The sequence below is a fragment of the Ambystoma mexicanum genome, chromosome 1p, assembly GCF_040938575.1.
Source record: "Ambystoma mexicanum isolate Mex_15411 chromosome 1p, UKY_AmexF1_1, whole genome shotgun sequence".
Taxonomy (NCBI): Eukaryota; Metazoa; Chordata; class Amphibia; order Caudata; family Ambystomatidae; genus Ambystoma; species Ambystoma mexicanum.
Window position 1 is genome coordinate 707,420,114 of NC_090921.1, and position 19,910 is coordinate 707,440,023.

General features: G+C 45.5%; 1 protein-coding gene across 6 annotated transcripts in view; it reads left to right on the plus strand.

The window, feature by feature from the left end:
* CLK2 (CDC like kinase 2) overlaps positions 1-19,910 on the plus strand; it is a 167,071-nt gene that overhangs the window by 30,736 nt on the left and 116,425 nt on the right. For 5 of the 6 annotated variants that reach the window (XR_011304148.1, XR_011304149.1, XR_011304150.1 and 2 more), the window contains exons 2-6: positions 9,420-9,586; positions 14,649-14,877; positions 16,722-16,815; positions 17,228-17,294; positions 19,504-19,620. Coding sequence is in view for 2 of the 6 variants with exons in the window: in XM_069650096.1 (XP_069506197.1) it covers positions 9,420-9,586; positions 14,649-14,877; positions 16,722-16,815; positions 17,228-17,294; positions 19,504-19,620 (674 nt within the window). In the remaining 4 variants the exon portion in view is untranslated. The remainder of the gene's footprint in view (positions 1-9,419; positions 9,587-14,648; positions 14,878-16,721; positions 16,816-17,227; positions 17,295-19,503; positions 19,621-19,910) is intronic. The other variant, XM_069650104.1, reaches the window with a different exon arrangement.

A 19,910-nucleotide genomic window follows, 5' to 3' on the forward strand; every position in this document is an offset into this window, starting at 1 on the left:
CTGTTCCTTGGAGATGCAGCAGCCCTGTATAGAGACATGAATGGTTTCCCCATCGGGGACTGAACCCGCATAAGATCTATATGTCCTGTGCCATTTCATCCCGGAACACTGAGGCTTCAAGGGCACCAGCCCAAAAATGCCACTGAAGTGGGGAAATCTCTTGACTCGGCCAATTCCACAACCACCGGGGAGTGATGGCGACTGTCCGTGGCAATATTCTGGCTGTCTATGCCAACCTGGCGAGGTTTGTCGTGGCCATGACCTAGTCAACTCTGGATGCACTGTTGTGCACTCCTGACTAGAATGAATTCTCCCTCGCTGAGGAATGGAGATGCTGCCATATAGCCACAAGACTGTGGTACTCCGCTATAACCCTCCACGCTACCCCAGCCCTGGGAAGAGCCGCCTGAGTTATAGCAATATTAGTTTCCTTCATAAGTGGGGAATTTATGAATGTAGGTCGCACACATATGAAAGAATTCTGGGGTATCAACATTTGGGGCATAGATGTTAACAAGTAAGAGCTGCCTGCCCAGACATTCCCCTGCCAGACGAGGGCGGCGTCCGTCCCTCCGCAACCCAATTGTACAGTTGAAAATTCGGGGACCCATGAACATGCTTTGCGACCCCACTGGAATGGGAAGAATAAGATGAATTATACCTATGGAATCTATCCCCCACTGGAGGCCCCAGGGAGCATACCTCCTTTGGGTAAGTGTGTTTTCTGCAGGCACAGCACATACGCCTGATATTGTTTGGCCCGATTCACAATCAAACAAAATTCCTTTGTTAGTCAGTCCACAAATATCCCAGGTAATTACCGTAGTAAGCTGCTTACCCCCCATCACACAAATAAACCAGCATATTGGCAACCCATCACCCCTCCCATTGCCATCCTGAGGGCAATCTAAGCAGACATGACCTGCCCCAGTAGCACATACAAGAGTTCAACAAAAGGCTACACCCGTGCCCTCCCCCCTCCCCCCCAACACCCCTCCATCAACATACCAGCTATATCTGAGGGGCAGGGAGGAGGCACCTGCAGAGGAGAGGGAGATCTACCCGCCCACTCCTCTTGGTGAGTTAGAGGTGGCTGAGTGAAAGGCTCGGGAAGGAAGGTGTTTTGGAAGAGTTGGATGTAGTGCGGTCCCTGTTAGGTAAGATTGTATCAGTGCTAATCTTCCTGACCTGTGTCACCCACAGAACTTTTTTGCTTTGACTAGGTAACTAATTTACCTTGTGCCTAGGTGAAAGGTAATCTCTTTCTCCCTCACCTAGTCTTTTGCTTTTTTTATGAGTTACCTTTTTTATGTCATGTTTTTCTTCAACTTTTGGGCTTAGGCTGGGTTGCCCTTATGGGCTCACCTGTTTCTCTTTCATGAACTTGGGTGAACTACAGTTCCCAAGTAGTAAAGAGTGAGTTTCTCACTCCACATAAGGTGTGGTGCGCTGGCTCACTATATAAAATGTAGAGTGCTGGGGGTATACAATGTATCCCCTTTCTTACTTGCCTGGTAACATTCCGTTATCATTGCAAGTTTCCTTGGCTGGTGGCAGTCGTTTTACCTTTACAACTTTGTCTTTATTACTCGCAGTATGTTAGTTCAACTTCAGTAATGCAGAGAAAGGGCACAATTTTTCTAAAACGGTGGGCCCCTTCTTTTTTTGCCATTTCTTATGTGCTTGCTGTTTGAGTTCTTCACCCGCCATTATATGCCGGAACGACCTTGGTGGCTGTCTTCAGTGGGAATCCTTTAGATTCCCTGCCCTGGCTCCAGGGGGTCTGGAGAGGCAGGAAGCGAGGGAGTAGTCCAAAACTCTGCAGCCCTTTGTCTTCCTCCCTGCCTGAAGGGGATCAAACTCCCAGTGGGGGTTGGACGGGGGGGGGCTGGCTGGCTGTCCTTTTAGACAGCCAGGCTGCCCCTTTCTGTAAAATGGAGGCAGAGAATGCAGGGGTTGTGCTGTAGTTCCTGATAAAAACTCTGAACCTGCTGACAAGTTGACCACTGGAACCAAATCCTAAAAGGAAGATGAAATGCGGCTGGGGCGATTTCTAGCGACTGGAGAGTCTGCTTTGTAACTGTAGCCTGTTACCCCTCCTTCCAAGCAACATGGGGACTCCAAAAACGAAGACCCTGATTCTGTAAAGCTTTTGGGGTGTTTCCTGTGATTGGGAGTCCCCTCATCCAGTTCACCCAGGCCCACTGCTGGAATCCTCCTAGTGTGTCTTCTCTGAAGTCCCTGCACCCTTACTGACTTTAAAATGAACTACTTACTTGTTTGAAATTTTTTCCACCGGAACACTTGACTTTTGTTTGCAACAGAACCCGATCTCACCCTGCCTACAGCTTGCACCTAGACCGCTAGGGACCCTCTTCTGCCTCTGAGTGAACTTGTGCAATAGACTAGGGAAGGACTGGATAAGTAAAGGATTCTGTTTTGAAAAGTGTAACCAGTGTTTGAAAAGTACTTAGTTGGTAACGGTAACTCTGAGAGTGAGCAGTCGAATAAGTTCTTAATTACCTTAATGTGGGTTGTGCCATTCTGATAGATATATATATCTCTCATTTTGTATGCCTCTTTCCCAAATGCAATGCTGTAGGCTTCCCTTTACTATTTCTTTCAGAGAATCGGTGCGCGTTTCCCAACTGGGTCTTGCTTCCCCTAACTAGCCTTTTTAGAATAAGTCTGCCTTAGGTTTTACCTACCTAGAATAACATGGAGTCATTCATAACGTGTAACATTGGGTTTTGCTTTCCCTGGTCCTTTATACAGATGCTTGTCTTAGGTCTATACAAAACTTTAAGTTGCTGATGGCTCCTTTAAAAAGTATATAGGTTTTACTTGTGCCATTCTAGGAGTAAATGCTCCTCTCAGTCTGTGTTCCACTGATCTGAAAAGCAACTGTAATAGTATATTACAACATTGGGTTTTACCTGCCTAGAATAGCTCTGTGCTATTCTTTGAAAGTGTTCTGTAGGTGTAGCTGACCTTGCTCTCCCTGGCGCATCCTAAATTAGTGTCATTTATCATGGACTGTTCCACTGAGCTGAAAAGAAACTGTAATTCTTGTATTCCACCCAAATGTCTTACTCGCCTAGTATAACTGTGTGTTATCCTGAATAATGGGTAAAGGTATATATTGCTCCTCGAATCTGTGTTCCACTCTTCAGAAAAGTATCCTGATAACATGGTTGGTTGATTATGTGATTTCTTAAGTGTCACTGCATAACTGAGAGGGTCTACTACCCTTGAATTACTGTTAAGTAATCTGAAAGTAACTAATGGTGTTACTTCCCATGAATAGGTGTGCCCTATACTAAACGTGTTTGATATGGTCCGACTTAACTAGAAATATTGTTTTTAAATGTCTATGCGTTGGTCTGTGTACTTGAAAGCATAGTATTGTTTTTATAATGCGTTTTATATGATCTATGATGGTACTTATTTCCTCCAAGATTTATCTGGGCTGACGTGTACTTAAATAAACCCTTTATTTTTACAAGTGTATGTTTGGACCATATGTTTGCTATTTCTAACTTTTTATCTTTGCCTAGGTGTTTTGTTGCTATTCATTCTAAGTGGATGGGCTCTGACCATTTTAGCAATCTAAGAATACGGTTCAGCCATTCGATGAGCAGAAGCTCAAACCAGCTCCTGGGTCTTAGGCATTACTCAGTAGGCAAGAGCTACCACTGGGTTACCCGGAGCGAGTACCCATCACACTGTAAATCTAATTTCAATAAGAGATGCAGTGTTTGTATGATCCATACTATTGAATCTGTGATAATTCTTCTTTAGGGAGCCAAATGTAGCTTCTGGTAACTGTAAGCTAACTAGGCTAGGCAGTCGGTGCTGGATGCAGAATATGATTTTTGTCAGTCTTGCACTGCATTCTCTCCCACATGCTTTTGCAGCTGATCAGTGACCACCTCTTCAGGCGGTTGACTATCTAGGGAAGATGTGTGATAGTGCAACAATGTCCTTGTTGTCCCAGGAAGCTTGTGATTGTCTCTTTTTTTCATTGCCCTGTGGGAAGTGTATGAATCACAGGAGATGTTAAATATGTCCGTACTGTGGGAAACTCACCTTTTTGGTAAATGCAATTGTGGTGACTGGACGGCCCTTTAAATTCCCACTGGCTTTGTGGGCGGATACAGGTATAAGATTGACTGGAGAGTGGGTGTGCCTTTTTTTATTTTATTTTTTTTAAATTTATGGATGACGCAGTAGATGAGATGCTAAAGTAAGGGATTGTGATATTAAAACTGGGGCGAGGATTGGACCCCTTCTAAGAGTGAGTATGGTTGATCACCTCATGCACCTCAGTGTAGAAATCCTTTTATGCAGTGAAGATTGGTAAATTGCGCAAGCTTCTGGTATTTTTATTTCTGGCAGGGTCTTGTATTTTAAACCATGTTGAGTTTTGAAGCACTGTTTGAAACGGAAGTTGTAGCAAGATGGGATCGGCTTGTGCTGTGTTCTAATGACGAGTGCTATTTTATTGCCACAGATCAAGGAGCTTCTTGGACTAAAGCACCAGCAAGCATTTGTCAACACAGATTTAGATGGTGACGCGAGGACCGTAATCCAGGTACTCCCATGAAGGGAGTTGTCCCGTATGGTTTTAGTTTAAAGCAGCTGTGAGGAAGGACGGCTATTGACCAGAAAGCTGAACAATTTACATTGGTGAAATGCAGGAAATCTACAGAACCGGTTATGAACAGGTTTTGTGCCACACTGTAACGGCTACAGTGATTTAACCGAGCTGGCACAAGTGGGAGAGGATATGTGGAGAAGGGAGTAGGTGATGGTTAGAACTGTGAAGGTTGTCACGTTCTCCTGTGCCTACTATGTTCATCTATTGTGGCAAGATTCGCCCATATTTCTGAGGCTAGTCGAGCATTGATTGCTGTCTCTATTAAAGTTGGGCTATTGCAACAGCATGTTAGTAGGAACCACTCGGACCAACATATGAAAGCTGCAGGTCACACGCACAATGGTGGGGTATGTGGCCTTAAACTGCAAGATTAAGATTGGATTGCTTCCTATTAATGGGCTGCTATTTTTCTTTATTAAACCTGGCATATGAGCTGGTCTGTAATGGCGATTTCCAAATAGAGATGAATGTCTGAGAAATCCTCCTCCTGTGCGCTCTTTGTGCACTCTCGTGTCCCCCGTCCCCTCTGCAGTAAACAAAGTTGAATGGACAGGATTGTGAAAACCTGCATGCTTCCAATAGGCGAGTGGTCTTCAAACTTGTGTATGTTTCGCTTGATACATACTGAAGCCAATATTAGTGATTTGGTTCATTGGTAGTAAAAATAGAAGAGTAGCTCTTACAGAAGAGTAGCACTTTCCAAATGAGGAACAATGTGGCAGCAGGGATGGCCGACGCCTCATTTCCTAGGTTGGCCTGACCATCATAGCATCAAAAACCCAGTTGTGCACACCCCCTCTCCATTATCTTGGCATTTTATTTGTAATTCATTGTCACTCCCTCCTTGTCTATTTCTCCCCTTCCCCCCTCTTCTCCAGCCATGCTATCTGTTACTCTGGCACTCTTGCCTTTGTCTTTCTCATTCCCTCATAGTCTGCCATTTCGTTCTCCTTGTTACACATGCACATTTGCCTCTCCCCCCCCCCCCTTTTTGTGACTTTCTCCCTTTCTTTCCTTGGCCTGCTGTTTCTTCTCTCCATCCTGCTTTTTCTGTCTCTTGTCTCCTTTGCATTTTGCCCCCTCTCTTGCATTCTATTGTTTTTCTGCAACTCATTCCAACACTTGGCTCTATCAGTCTTGGTCTGTGTTCCCCTTGACTCCCTCATGTTAGCTTTGTTCTCCTTTCTCTTTTCCCCTTCCATAATGTCCTTTATTCCAGTTTCTCACATTCCACATTCTCTTCCTGTACTATCTTTTCTTGCTCTTTCCCTCCTATATTTTCTTTCACTCTTTTAAATGTTGCCTCCTTATGTTGTTTTTCACTACAGCTTTCAGCCTCTAGCTTTCCTGTCCCTAGTTGTATTTCCTTCTAATTTTTTTTTGTCCCACCCCCTTGCCCGTCCTTGTGGTCTTTTTCACTCATGCCATTTCTGCCTCTTGCCTGTTTTCTCTCCCTCCAATTTTCCATTGTCACCCTGTTTTTCCTCCTTTTCATCCTGCCTTATCTAACCCGCCTGTTCTCTTGCCCTTTTCTTTCCTCCTTTACCCTCACACATTCTCGCCTTCCAATTGTCTCTTGATTACCATTCCCTCTCACTTCCTTATTTCCCCTCCTTTCCTCTCACCCAAGTTCTCTAAACGACAGCTATTTATGGTGTAAGGCCGCAGTGCTTGTCTCAGCATTGGCGATTTGAACACCAAAGACAAAGGAAATTAACACAACATGGATGCTCCTCCATGCTGTTTATTTCCTGAAACTCGCACCTCTGCTCCCTACCCCCTTTCCTCAACAAAGAGCTTATGAGCCCCTGGGACAGAGGCTGCACTTGCCGCTCATCTGTACTTGTTGAGCGGTTGTATTGTTCTTAATTTGTGGGGTTTGTGACCCACCAGGGCGGGTGCCCCTCCCTCCCCCACCTGTCAACCCCGCCCCTGGAGCAATGTCTAGAATGTACTCTCTGCATGGTGTGCTGGGCCGTGTTTTAGTCATTCCCAAGGAAACACGGGTGACAAAGCCCTTCTGCTTACTTTCTAGACCCCCAGCATTTGAAAGGGATGTATGACAGAAATTAGTTTCTGCCAATTTTTACAACTTCCCTGAAAGGCGAGCAATAAAACTATACTCTTTTTTTGGTTTCCTCATGTATTTGTCATGGTTAACAAAACCCTAGGCTTGTGCACAAAGTGCTTAAGAACAGCAAGTCTGTCTATGCCTTGGCTGTGGTCCAACTTTCATGGTGAACCAAGGCATGTAAAAGCCATACCCAAGAAAACACAATGTGCAAAGCCCCTCTATTCCTCTCCTGAGCCACAAACGACCAGGTTCTATAGATGGGGGGGGGGGGGGGGGGAGAGAATGGAAGGAAATATGGTAATGCATAAAACAAGCCGTGTCGCATAGCTATTTGCTATACGATTCTCTGGGAGGCCGTGTCTGAAATGCTGGGGCGAGAGGTAATTAGTGTCTGAATACTTAAGGTTAAAAGGGATGTTGGTAGGTGCTAAATGGAGGGACCAGTTGGCCCGACCTCTTATGCCCATGCATTCTCCTGGAAGGGGATTCTGGCTAACTTATACAGGGTCCCGGTGACGGCCGATGTTGCTAGCAAGCAGAAATGTAAAGACTACTTGGCCCAGCAGACCGTGAAGGACACTACTGAGGAAATGTGCAAGGTGGGTCATGTTTCAGGGTAAACTCTATACAGCAGCAATGGAGCTTTGACTTCAAGATGCCGCACAGATGGCACCTAGGTCCCCTGAGACACCCAAACATGTGCGATGGAGTGTTTCTTCCCCCCTCAACCCCCAACACAAGGGTCCTAGAGCTTGTGGCCAAATGGGTTCCTTGTTCCTTATGTGGTGGTCCTGTCCGGTGTGCAGTTATAATGGCGACTGCAAAAAAGTCAAACAAAAAAATGTCCGAAAAAATATTGAATGTTTTTTATTTGTATGTTTTTTTTGGGGTTTAGCTATAAAAAATAAATGGGGGGGGGGTTGAGAGGGGGCATTAAAATGTTAAAACATTTCACACTTTTCAACATTTGTTTTCGACATTTTTACTATAAACCGTCCTGTCCCCAATTCCGATATACTGGACAGAACTCGTGATCTGGATAAAGGAAATGGGGGGGGTGGGGGGGGGGAGGGGTGGTCTTGCTTGAGCTGGACCCTCTGTAATTATTGCTTGGTATCCTAGTGGATTCACCTTGATCATCCGTAAATGTTTGTAGGTAATAAAATGCATGAATCTCTCTTATTGATATGTTCCAAGTCAGCAACTTTCGGATTAGGCATTGTATCAGATTGAAGCCGAAGGCACAGTATTCTACCTGAAATAAATTTCTTCTACCTGGAATGCAGTGGATCTGGTTTCCCAAGAACAGACAATTCAGTGAAATCTAAAGTGTTAAAAAAAAAAAGACTTGTTGCACTTTTCAAATCGTAGGCCAGGAAAGCAGGGGGTTTCTGCTCTGTGCAGGCATCTTGAGGCAGGATCAGAGCGATAACTCTAAAATCTGACAATGTGCTTAGTCCCGAAAACCCCTGAGACTTAATCGGCACCAGGTGCATTTGGTGAAGCCAGCTATAATCCCAGCCCTCGCTCGTCACCATTAATGAGGCAGAGTTGCAGAGTTGCCCACGCTACAGAGGTGGAAGACAGACTAGAAATACATCCAGCCCCAGTTGCTGGGTGGGAATTGCTGGAGCAAGAGTCTCATGTTCAGGGAGGTGGCAGGAGAGAAAGTGACAGCCACAGACAAGGTGTGTGTGTGTGGGGGGGGGGGGGTACAGTTAGCATGGGCGATGGTGGTGGTGGTAGATAAGGGGAAGTTGGAGGAGTTGGTGAGACTTGAATGGGTGAAGGTAAGTACTACTGGGGTGGTAAAAGCAAGGTGGCGGGGGGCAGTAGAAGAGAACAGCGGCTAGCGGTGGTGATTTCAGAGTGGATGACGGCAGTGATTTAGGAGACCAGGCCTTTATCGCAGCAGAGCTGCTCGATGTGGTGGTGGGGGGGGGGGTGTTCGGGGGGGGGGCTACTCTGGGCAGAAAGGTTTAGGTTGTAGGCATGCCAAGGGTGTTGGATAGGTTCCAGACAGACTTTATGGAGCGTAGAGGCTCTGATATCAATGGGGAGTGGTCATTCTGCTTCTCCTGGCTGAGCCCTGTGCCATCATGCAGGAGTTCTAGAGTACCTTGCCGAATATCCAAGAGTTGGTTGTGGGTTGCAGGACCCTGGCAAGCCGGCACCTACGCTTTTGAGCAGAAGTGAAATGCCCTTAAACCTGCAATGCAAGTGGAAGGTGCCGTAACCCCCTCTCCGATACCTGTGGCAATAAACCAAGGAAGAGACTGATTTTAGAAACATTTGGGTGTGGTCATTCTGGTTTGTTACTTTTAGGGGGTGGTGGGAGAGGGAATACCCCGGAGTTCAGGTTTCTAAGTTGTCCAATCGCTGCATGCATCCCCAAATAAAGTATTAAACATTTTTTCACATTATTGATCCCCCTGCTGTCTGCTACATGACTCATGCATATGTAATGTTAGTGTCTTCCCACTATGTGCTAACCAGCTGAAATTCCAGGCGTTGATTGCTGCATATTCTGTTGATCCTTCTAGTGACCTTTGGCTGAGGCCCTCTTCTGCAAAAGAAACTCCTTCCTTGTGTGGTCGACTTTACAGTACCATATTCTGCTTTTGTTTGTTTTTGGAGTGCATCTATATGGTTTGATCGAATTACACTCTCATGTTTGTTCTACAGATGCCGCACTCAAGAAGGTACCGTTCTTCGGAGCGTGGCAGCCGAGGTAGCTATCGCGAGCGTTACAGAAGTCGCAAGCATAAGAGGAGGAGAAGCAGGTCTCGGTCAAGCAGCAGTGACCGGGACCGGCGTCCCCGCCGTGAAGACAGCTATGTCCGTTCCAGGAGGTGAGTTTTTTTATTATAGAAAGGAAAATTGCTGTTGCTTGCCTTCTTAATCCAGAATTGCTGCCTACTATCACGCAAAATCTTTAGGCAAGTAGACTGAGGATGAAGAAATGTTGCGAAAAGTACAATTGTCAGTAGTATGTATTTAGCATTTATGAGGCGCTTATACATCAGGTGTTTCAAAGCACCACAAGGCAAGAGGGAAGGGAGCAAATGACAATAGATATAGTGGTCCTACTGGGCGTTGTGAGATTTGGATCGTGCATGGAGGGGAGGAAGAAAATATGGGGTTGGGGGAGAGGGGATGCAAGAAGAGTGATTGTAATATAAAAGCACACTCCAGGCTGCTTTATGTAGCTTCTTAATGAGTTTACTTCAGTTCCTTAGGTTACATATTTCAGGACAAGACAAAGTATAAGACAATAAATCACCGGCACCATCACCCAGGGAGGGAGGGTCCGACTGACCAGTTACAGAACACACACCACATCATTCTCACTCCTACATCAACATTCCAATCGATGCTTGCATGACATCACTGAGCACATGACCAGACTAGGCAGACTCAATTACAAACACACTCAGGCACGATACAACAGTGACCAGTGGAGAAGTGCCAGGGGAGCCTGATGTAGGATTTTCAATAAGTGTAGGCCTGTGGTGGTGCAGTTTGGCGCCTGAAGGAAAGTGCAGGGTAAGGATGCTGAAAGATTGGGGAGAGGTCGGGGACCCCCCGAAGACTGGCCATCCAATCACAGCGACTTAGCAGGGATGGGGGAGAGAAGGAAGGCGGGGGAGAGCGAAGGAAGGCTGGGGAGAGCGAAGGAAGGCGGGGGAGAGCGAAGGAAGGCGGGGGAGAGCGAAGGAAGGCGGGGGAGAGAGAAGGCAGAGAAGAGTAGGGTCTCGAGATGTTTACGACACTTGAGGAGGTCCGGTTCAAGATGAAGGGGGAGGCTGTCCCAGAGGAAGCAGCTGGTTGAAGAGAGGGACCTGCCACCAGCTCGCCGCTTGGAGAACTGCTTGACCAGCAGAGAGTTGGAGCTGTGGGAGCTAGGAGAGTATTTAGTGAGAGTGAGTTGCAGGTAGCATGGCATCGGGCCCCATACAGCCATGTGGAAGATGCAGAGGGATTTGATCTGCGCAGCAACCGGGAGCCAATGGAGATATTTTAGGGCTGGTGAGATACGGTCCCTGGGATTGAGGACAAGGCTAAATCGCGCAGCCCTATTCTGGATTAGTTGTGGGGGCGAAGAGATGAGGCGGATTTTGGAAGAGGCTGTTGCAGTCGGTCTGTAGAGAACCAGAGCTAGGGAGACATTGAGCTTCTGGGGGAAGGTGAGGAAAGGGAGAATGCCTTTGAGGAGGAAAGTGGACCTTCTTGGCAAGGTCCCTGATATGAGTGAAGGAGGGCGATGAGTCGAAGATGACAGTGTGGAGGGGAAGATGGGAACAGGGGTCCCAATATGAACTGACTGTCTTGCTAGCATTGAGGCAGAGATCATTGCTGGCGCACCAGGACTGGATGGCGGCAAGGCAGTCAGTGATTATAGAAGGGGTGGGAAGAGATGACGCGGGACGTTTGAAGAAGAGTTGGCTGTCATTTGTGTAAAATTGGAAATGAGGAGAGAAGGTGGAGATCGGTGAGCAAGCGGAGCGAGATAGATGTTGAAAAACCAGGGTGAAAGCATGGTGCCCTGCGGAATGGCACAGGTGGATATAGCAATGGAGCAGGGAGGAATCGAGGCTGACCTGCGAAGGGGGTGGTTAGAGAGGAAGGAGGTCAACAAATTTGGTGCCTGACCAAGATACTATGGAGCCGCTTTGAGGATGGCATGGTTGACCGTTTCAAACGCAGAGGAGAGGTCAAGGAGAATGAGAACAGCTGGTGAGTTAGTCAGTGTTTGCAAGCAGCTCTACACTGCTGTTCAAGAAAGCAGTTTCTGTGCCTCAAAATCCAGATTGATGGTCATGAAGGCAACCAACGAGCTCAGTATGTTGGTTCAATTGGGGGGGGGGAGACACCAACTTCTCCAGGAGTTTCAAAAGGAAGGGAGTGCTGGAAATAGGACGGTAGGTGGCTGGACACAAAGGGTCATCGGATGGCTTTTTATGGAGTGGTCGCACAGGGGAGTGCTTGAGAGAGGAAGAAAGGCTCTAGAGACAAGGGGGGGGTTGCAGAAGTCGGCGAGGGTAGGAGCAAGGGAGCTGATGTCCTTGAACGTTCTGGAAGGACAGGGAGAGACCTGTTTGGGTGAGACTTGCATATGATAGGTTATTTATAACGTGCTTAATACCAGAGGTTTCTAAGCACGGAACCGGGAATCGAACCTGTGTTGCTCCGTGTAGTCTTGCTTTCCAGGCAAGCGCGTTGCCGCTGAGCTATCCTCCTGAGACTTGGAGCAGACAACTCTAGTGACTGGAGAGAAGGAGGTGGGTCAGTCAGTCGGGTGGAGGGAGGTAAGGGAGGGAGAGATCCTGGCTTTTAGCAGAGAAATGGTTGGCCAGTGCAGTGGGCCTGAGAAGGAGGAGTAGAGGTAGACTGCAGAAGGATTGGCCTGTTTCTTGCAGGTCTTAAAGAGGTAAGCCGTGTTGTAGGGTCAAGAGATGCAGGCCTGGGCAATGGGCCCTCTCCTTAGAGCGGATAGAGGCGCTAGTTCCTTTGGAATAGGCGACAGGCCAGTTTGTCAGAGGATGAGTCTAAGGGTTTGCCACTTCACTCTGCAGCTCTACACTTTCGTTTAAGGGCAGCACGGTCGGCGTTGTACCAAGTATTACGCCTAGTGACAGATTTCAGTCCGATCTTCATGGCGGGGGCAAGAGTGTCAGTCAGCGAGATAGATTGTCAAGAGCGGAGTCAATGTGAGAGTTAGTGGGGGGGTGAACGAAGCAGACGCTCAGTTTTATTGGGTGGATGTCTGTGAAATAATTGTTATAAAAATGTGCTTAATTAAGTGTGGACCTGGGATTTGAACCAGTGAGGGTGTCCAGTCAAATGGTCGGAAAAAGGTCTAATTTATTTATATATTTTTTTTGGTTTTGGTTGGTTAAATATTTTTAATAAAGAAAACAGGGTTGGGGGGGGGGGCCCTTAAAAGAAAACCAAAAAAAGACCATTTTTTTCGACCATTTGACTGTCGATCAAATGGTATTCGATCCTTTGGTTTTCGACCAAATGACTGGTAACCGCCACTGAGCTATCCTACCAGTGTCAGTGCTGGGAGGCTTGGTCAAGGTGCCAAGAGGGCCCATGTGGGAAGAGAAGGGAATGATCAGACCAGGACAGGGGGGGAGGGGTGGTATTTGTGAGCAGAAGATCTGAATGTATGATGGCGTCAAGGGTGTGCCCAGTGGAGTGGGTAGGGCCAGAGGGAAGAATAGTGAGTGAGATTTAAGAGTAGAGGTCCCTGAAGAGGAGGAAGTGGAGATGGTAGAGTTGAGGTGGATGTTGAAATCACCCTGGAGGAGGATTATAGGGATTGAGGCCAAGAGTGTAGGAGAAATCGGCACACTCAGAGGGAGATGGTCCAGGGGGTCTGTAGATGGTGGCAATGGTGAGAGAGGAACAGTGAGAGAACCTTAGTTTAGAGACAAGACTTTCGAAAGAGGAGTGACGAGTAAGGCTGGGTGGGTATGGGAGAGGAAGTTACCCTTTCAAGAAAGATTAGGGCTCAACCCCCACCAGCCCGGGAAGGACGAGGCTGGGAGATCTTGTATCTATCAGGTAGTGGCGAGTCAAAAGCAATGACTGAGCTGGCATTGAACCACGTAAGGGCGGGCACGTCTAGGTCTGTCTTCAAGAAGGAGGCCACGCATTGAGCGAAGCAGGCCACCACCTTTTAGTTTTGAGCTGTGGTGCAGGGGTATGAATTACTATTTAAGTTCCAAAATATGTGGTAAACTGCACGAAGATGGTTTGCAGTGCATACAAATCTCAGACCGGTACAGCTTTTTCATCTTGAACAATACTACCATCTTGGGGGGGTTGGGAGGGTAGTTTTAATCGCATTGATTATGTCCCCTGTTGCTTTCTGTCCATCGTCCCTACGAATTGGTTGTCAAAATTGCATCCCACACCAAAGAAGTGTTCTGTGTAACTTCCTTATTTTCTCTTTGAAACTGTACTATCTAGGGTACTTTGCCTTCTACTTATCGAGGTATACTCCCAAACTAATTTAGACTTTTTTAATGAACATTCTTTAACGGAATCCATTCTGGTTCTAGTAATTCTGCCCGTTGACTTCTAGAATTGAGCGTTTCCTCCGTGATGCCTTGCTACAAACTAAAATGCATGTTCTTTTGGAAGCGGAGGAAAATGAATTTGTGGTTGGCGAAGTAGTGCATCGTAGATTGTGCACGGGATCCTCTTGGAGTATTTTAGTCTTCTCCTGTGGTGTTGCATGGAATATTAAAAATTATTAGGACCTGACGTACCAGGCTAATCCTTTGTTCTGGATATAGCCCTACATTTGTTTTGTCTAGTTTTTACAGATCTTATCTAGGTTATATTATAACAAGTGGAATGTTAATATGTCCTTGGAAAGTCTCTGGGCTCAAAACTGGTAAAGCCTGCAGATTGTTAAGAACGACACTTTCCTAGGCTACCGGCAGGTTGGAGCGCATCAGCAGCAAATTCCAGTGAGCGTTTTTTGTTCTGGCCCTGCCCATGCGAACCTCCAGACAATGACTCCCCAGACAGATATAAATCTGGACAGGACAGACCCCTACCTACTCCACAAAGGTGGAGTGGGGATTTTTCCCAGTAAGTGGACAATGCTAATCCACCAGTTTTTATAGATGGACCTATAACAGCATTACTTTCATCCACCCTTTATGCCATTTTAACCTATTTTCGTTTACATGAGCATTGAGTTAGTGGCTACATAGGCTACACCCTTAGCAGGGTTGGCCTGGAAACCTCATTAAAGTCCACCGCTTCACCAGGTTATTGTCCTGAGGTGGTCTATACAGCTTAATAATGTTGGCCCTGGGGAATGATTGCTTACTGTGCAGAGCAGTCAGTTTTCTGTTGGAAGCCCTCCTCAATTACTGTATCTTGGTTTAGCTATGATAGACGTTCTTCGGACCGAAGACCATGTGATAGACGGTACTGTGACCACCACAGACGGTGTGACTACAGCAGAGATCGTGGCGAAGCTTACAGCGAAGCAGACTACAGACACTCTTACGACTATAGGCGGTCCCGGGACAACAGCTATAGGAGCTGCAAAAGCAGCCGGCGTAAGCAACGGCGAAGACGACGCCGAACCAGGTCACGTAGCCAGTCTTCGTCGGTGAGTACTCTGCTTTTCTTGTAAATCGTGGCAAGCCCACACAATTTGTTTCTATTTAAGGATTCATGAAGATTTGGTAAGTTGACATTCTTTTTTGTTTATAGTATAAGATTTTTGCATGTCATTATGAAAAGGATATTTTGTAGCATAGGATGTGAGATTGGGGCGATTGGTGCTGTCAGCATTTCAAGCTCATTTCAGGAATGTCATGGTAGCCATGGAGTACTCTTTGCCAAGAACAAAGCCTCATTCATGCCTAATCTATCCGATGTAGCCTTTGCCTGTCTGTGGTCCATGTTCTTGAGTTTTCCTTTCCTGTGATCTATTTGTAGCAGCCATTCTTAAGAAATATTTTTACTACTTTAATGGGAGGGGCGTTTTCACATTTTTGTTCCAGGCAATATTTATGCTCCCAGGAACTGTTGTCATGACTGCATGTGTACCTACTAAACAAAGAAATGTACATAAATCTAAAAAAGTGGTTTACTAGCCATATGTTAATTGTCCTGGCTGGTTGCGCTGTTATTTGGAAGGGTGAAAGTCAAGGCATCTTGTACACATTTTGTTAGGGTGAACTTGCTGGTGTGAGCTTTCTGCTCAATCGTGACGGGAATCGAGTCCTATATCTGCCTAGCTTAGACTGTTGCCTTGCTTTGCCTCACCTTTTCTTAAGAGGCATGTATGCAAACTTTTACTTAAAAAATGAATGAATGAATAAATAAATAAAATAGGCCTTACGGTGGTCTTTGAATGCAGTCTGGACACTTTACAGGGAATGAATATGAAATTATGTAAAAAATATTTTACTTTTTTACATGGGTTCTGTGCATTCTATTCAACTTTCTTTTGCTTTGAGGTTCCTAGAAGTTTGGTCTTGTCAAAGAGCTCCTACTTGGCTTAGTTGTGTGCCGGTTTAGTTTGATTGGGTTGCATTTGAAAATGTAGGTTATTTTTCCAACTATATTGTTGGGATATTGGTGGATCACTGGGGTGATTAGGATGGTCTTCTGCTACTAGGCAAGTTCATTTTGTCACTGTTAAGCCACATCAGGGACTCAATGGTCAATAGTGGAGCCACAGTCCATTCTTCTCATTAGCCACAGGGCACCCACCCTTCACATTCCATGTAGACTGCTGTAGTCGACTTCAGTGTACAGTTTAGTTTGGTGCTGAGTAAGGCTGTATTTTTTCAGTGCTCCTTTCCATTAGACTTGATGGTGGACTAGTTAAAAAAAAAAAAAATACTTTTATACACTAAACATTCAGCAAAACGCATGAGTCAATCATGCAACATAGAAGCGTCTATTATGTTGCTATGTCTCAGTCGTCCCTTATGGTGGTCTGGCAAGACATCAGTTGTTCGTGTCTTTTTACTGAGACCAAAGGTGTCAATGGAAGCTCCCTTGATCACTGAAGAAATGCAGCCTTCTGTCTCTGAATTGTTCAAGGAAAGCATAAGCACTGTTTTCATAGTAGTATTTATGCCAGGGTATGGGTGCTTTGCTTTTTGATCCAGCTGCTCTGAACCCTCCACTATACTGGGACGGGTGGGTCTGTAGGTTTCTTTTTTTCTTTGCAACAACGCAGAATGTTTTTTTCATTTTTTTTTTTTGATTTCTGAGTTAGTGTACTGTATCTTGACCTGTTCCCTTGCAATATCCCTATCGTTATATATTCCTATGTGCCGTATGAATTGGCCTGGAATCTACTGCACCCCTCCTCCTACCTCAAACAACATTGTGAATGTCCAAACCAACCAATGTGACGCTGGCTACTGCGCTGGTTTGAAAAATCTGATTGGCTGGTGAATGGCGATGAATTTGCCTGGAATGACATGGCAACAGCGGAGTCGACAAAGCACAAGAAGGGGCAAGAGTGTGGAAGACGACGTTGAAGGCCACCTGATCTATCGCATCGGCGACTGGCTACAAGAAAGATGTACAGCCAAATCGTAACATAATTTAGCTCTATAGTTAAGATCCCCCCAAAAATTGCAGACCTGTCTCCTTTCTTTTTCGTTTCTTTCTTATTTTTTGTTTTTCTTAAACCTACCCTCTCCCATTTCCTCCTTTTTATTTAAGTCCTCCTTTTTATACTGTTTGACTTGTTACTTGAAGTACAGGAAACATTTTTTAAAGCAAGCCACATGTGCAGATGGTTTATGCCTTCTGCGTCAGACAACCCCAGTCCCCATTGCTCATGTGACATTTTTATTATTTAGTTTCGCGCGGCGAGTGCTTTTTTTATTTAAGCGTTCGCCATGTTCAGACCTCTCCGCCTGCTCTTTGAATAGCTGCATGCAGTTCCAGAGATGGGAGACTCATTCTTGCTCCTGTCTTTTCCTTTGTAGATGAGATAGCCAGCACCCTAGGGGAAGGCACCTTTGGAAGAGTAGTGGAGTGCATCGACCATCGCAGGTGAGTCCGCTACGGGTGGGACATAAAGTCCTTAAATTGCAATTAAACGCAGCCTTTGCTTGTGATTTTGACAGTGTCCAGTAATCAAATAAAGAAGTCACCATAAACCAACATGTTTGTGATAACTGCATATTGCTGTGGTAATCTGTTTCACATAAAGACTGATGTAGCTTTAGCTTGGTCAAGGCAGTGGCTATATGCACTGGTTATATGCAGATTTCCTTGATATTGCACTTAGTAGACTGTAGATCTTGGAAGACATGTAGTGAGACTATAGAGGTAAAACTGTCTGTTGCGCTTGGAGGACCCCATTATCCTAGTCTCTATGGTAGCCTGTTGATCCCGTAGGACTGCAAGTCTATTGCAGATGTGGACTTGTTGCGCCTAGAAAAGTCAACGAAAGTAGCTGACCTTTCTTCCCCACTGAAGACTCAATGACAGACATCAAAAGTAAGCTCCATCTGAGCTTAAGGTATGTATGAACACACCACTTCGGTGGACACCTACTTCGGTGGACACCTGCCACAGGCACCGCTACCCATCCGTCCACTTAATGCAGCTACGACAAATTTGGTGTAGCTGGTCACATCTGTTTAGCACTGAAACACCAGACTACACAAATTTCAGTCTTGCTGGGTGCATATCGGGGTCTCCTGCACTAGCACTCAGTCGTGATCTCCCTCAGCAACCATCCACATGCCTGACCTCTTGGGTAGTTTACGGGAGCCTATCTAGCCCTTCTATGTCCTAATCCTGGCCAAATGCACATACACAAGCCTCCTCGAACTTTCCCATACCTGGACTTCATTCCCTCAGGGCATTCTTAACACCGTGCACGTTGAGGCTATATAAATGACTACTGCAATACAATTATTTGTGAGGCACCGCCTGAGTTCAGCTCATCCGGGACTCTTGTAGCGCTTGTGTGAAACCGTATTCGTAAAGCGTACTTTTCTGCTCTTACATTTCGTTTATAGTCCATTGGAGGCACCCTGTCCCATAAAGGATATTCCATCATTTTTTAACTATTTTTTGTTTTGTATTTCACTTGATTTCATTATTCATTTTGAAGTGGATCTAGTCTGGCGGCTTTTATATTATTTCAGCCCTTTAACCTTAATAAACATTTTAGTGTTTCTGTAGCTGGTTAGACATTTTGACTCATAGATGCATTGTCATATTTGCCACTTCAATAAGGTGGAATCTGTAGAAATTGTCAAATTAAAAAAACAAAAATGGTATATTTGACCGAATTGCGATCAGATATGCCATTCGGTGCCATTAGAGTGAACAAGGGGAGCTGTATTTGCAGGGTTGTTCCCCCCCCCCCCCCCCCCCGCTCCCGATAGGATAACGTTTGTAAAATATTTTTTAAAGGAACATGCAGTGCCTGTTCTCATGCACGCAAGTGAAGGGAACCAGCGTCGCAGAGGGCTGGAGGAGTCGGCGGCACACGGCAAGGTGTGCCGCCTACAAGTAAAGGGGTGGAGCGGAGCAGGCTGCCAGAAATGTCTGCAGAAATGTCTGCAGGAGTCAAAACCAAAGTAATTTTGCCTCAAATAACTTTCGGTTGTTTCTTCCACTAAGTTAATAATTTCATGGACAACCCAATAAGGTAGCTACACCTAAAACACTTAGGGCAAAATGTGAAGGGCTGCTGATTTACAAATTAGCTGCTTCTATCCATACCACGTTGTATCCCTCTCGAAGTGCAATTTCACACACTGACATTTGGAAAGCGGACCACAAAGCAGTTTTTATGTGGTACAGTGGAGACAAATGTGGTGGTCTTAACAGGATATTGCTTAACATTTGTGACTGGCTTGGGAGGCAGGTGTGCTCCCATCCCCATAGTCTCCACATCGTCCTTGCTAGTGAGGATGGTTGTTGTTCAATTAAATGTTTTAGCTTCTAGTGTCTGTCCAGTGTATGTGGTTGTGGGGCTGTACTGCATAATTTCAGTGGGTGGTTAATAAAAAAAAAAAAAAAAACCTAAACCTATGTTTATCCATGTATGGTTTTTAAGCTGTTCATGGCCTACAGCATAGATCTAGTTATATTTTTGTAGTCTCATTCTGCTTTTTGAATAATACCCATCTGGGCACCCATCAGTCTACCTTGAACCTTTAGGTGTTCAAACCAATAAGCACTCAAAAAAACCAATACACGCTCAAAATCTCACATGATTAAACATGTTTTTTATTGACAGGGGTGGAGCACGAATAGCTTTAAAAGTGATAAAAAATGTGGAGAAGTACAAGGAGGCTGCACGGCTGGAGATCAATGTTTTGGACAAGATAAATGAGAGGGACCCAGAAAACAAACAGTAAGTAGCTATATGGTGTCCTTTTTTACTTATATCTGTTCATGATATTTACATATATTTGGGAATAACTTTCTCCATTTAAATTGTAATTAAGATGTGAAACAAATCCAAATGTTTGTCAGCCCTGCAGCTGATTTTTGATCATAAACTCCCCATTGTACTAAGTGATTTTGATGTATGGTTATGGAAAGGGGTCTGGGAGGGGTGCAATTCGACTTTCCATGTCCCTTGTTTTATTTGTGCATTGTCATTGCTGCTTTTCTGTTGAAACTCGTTGCATTCTGATGGCA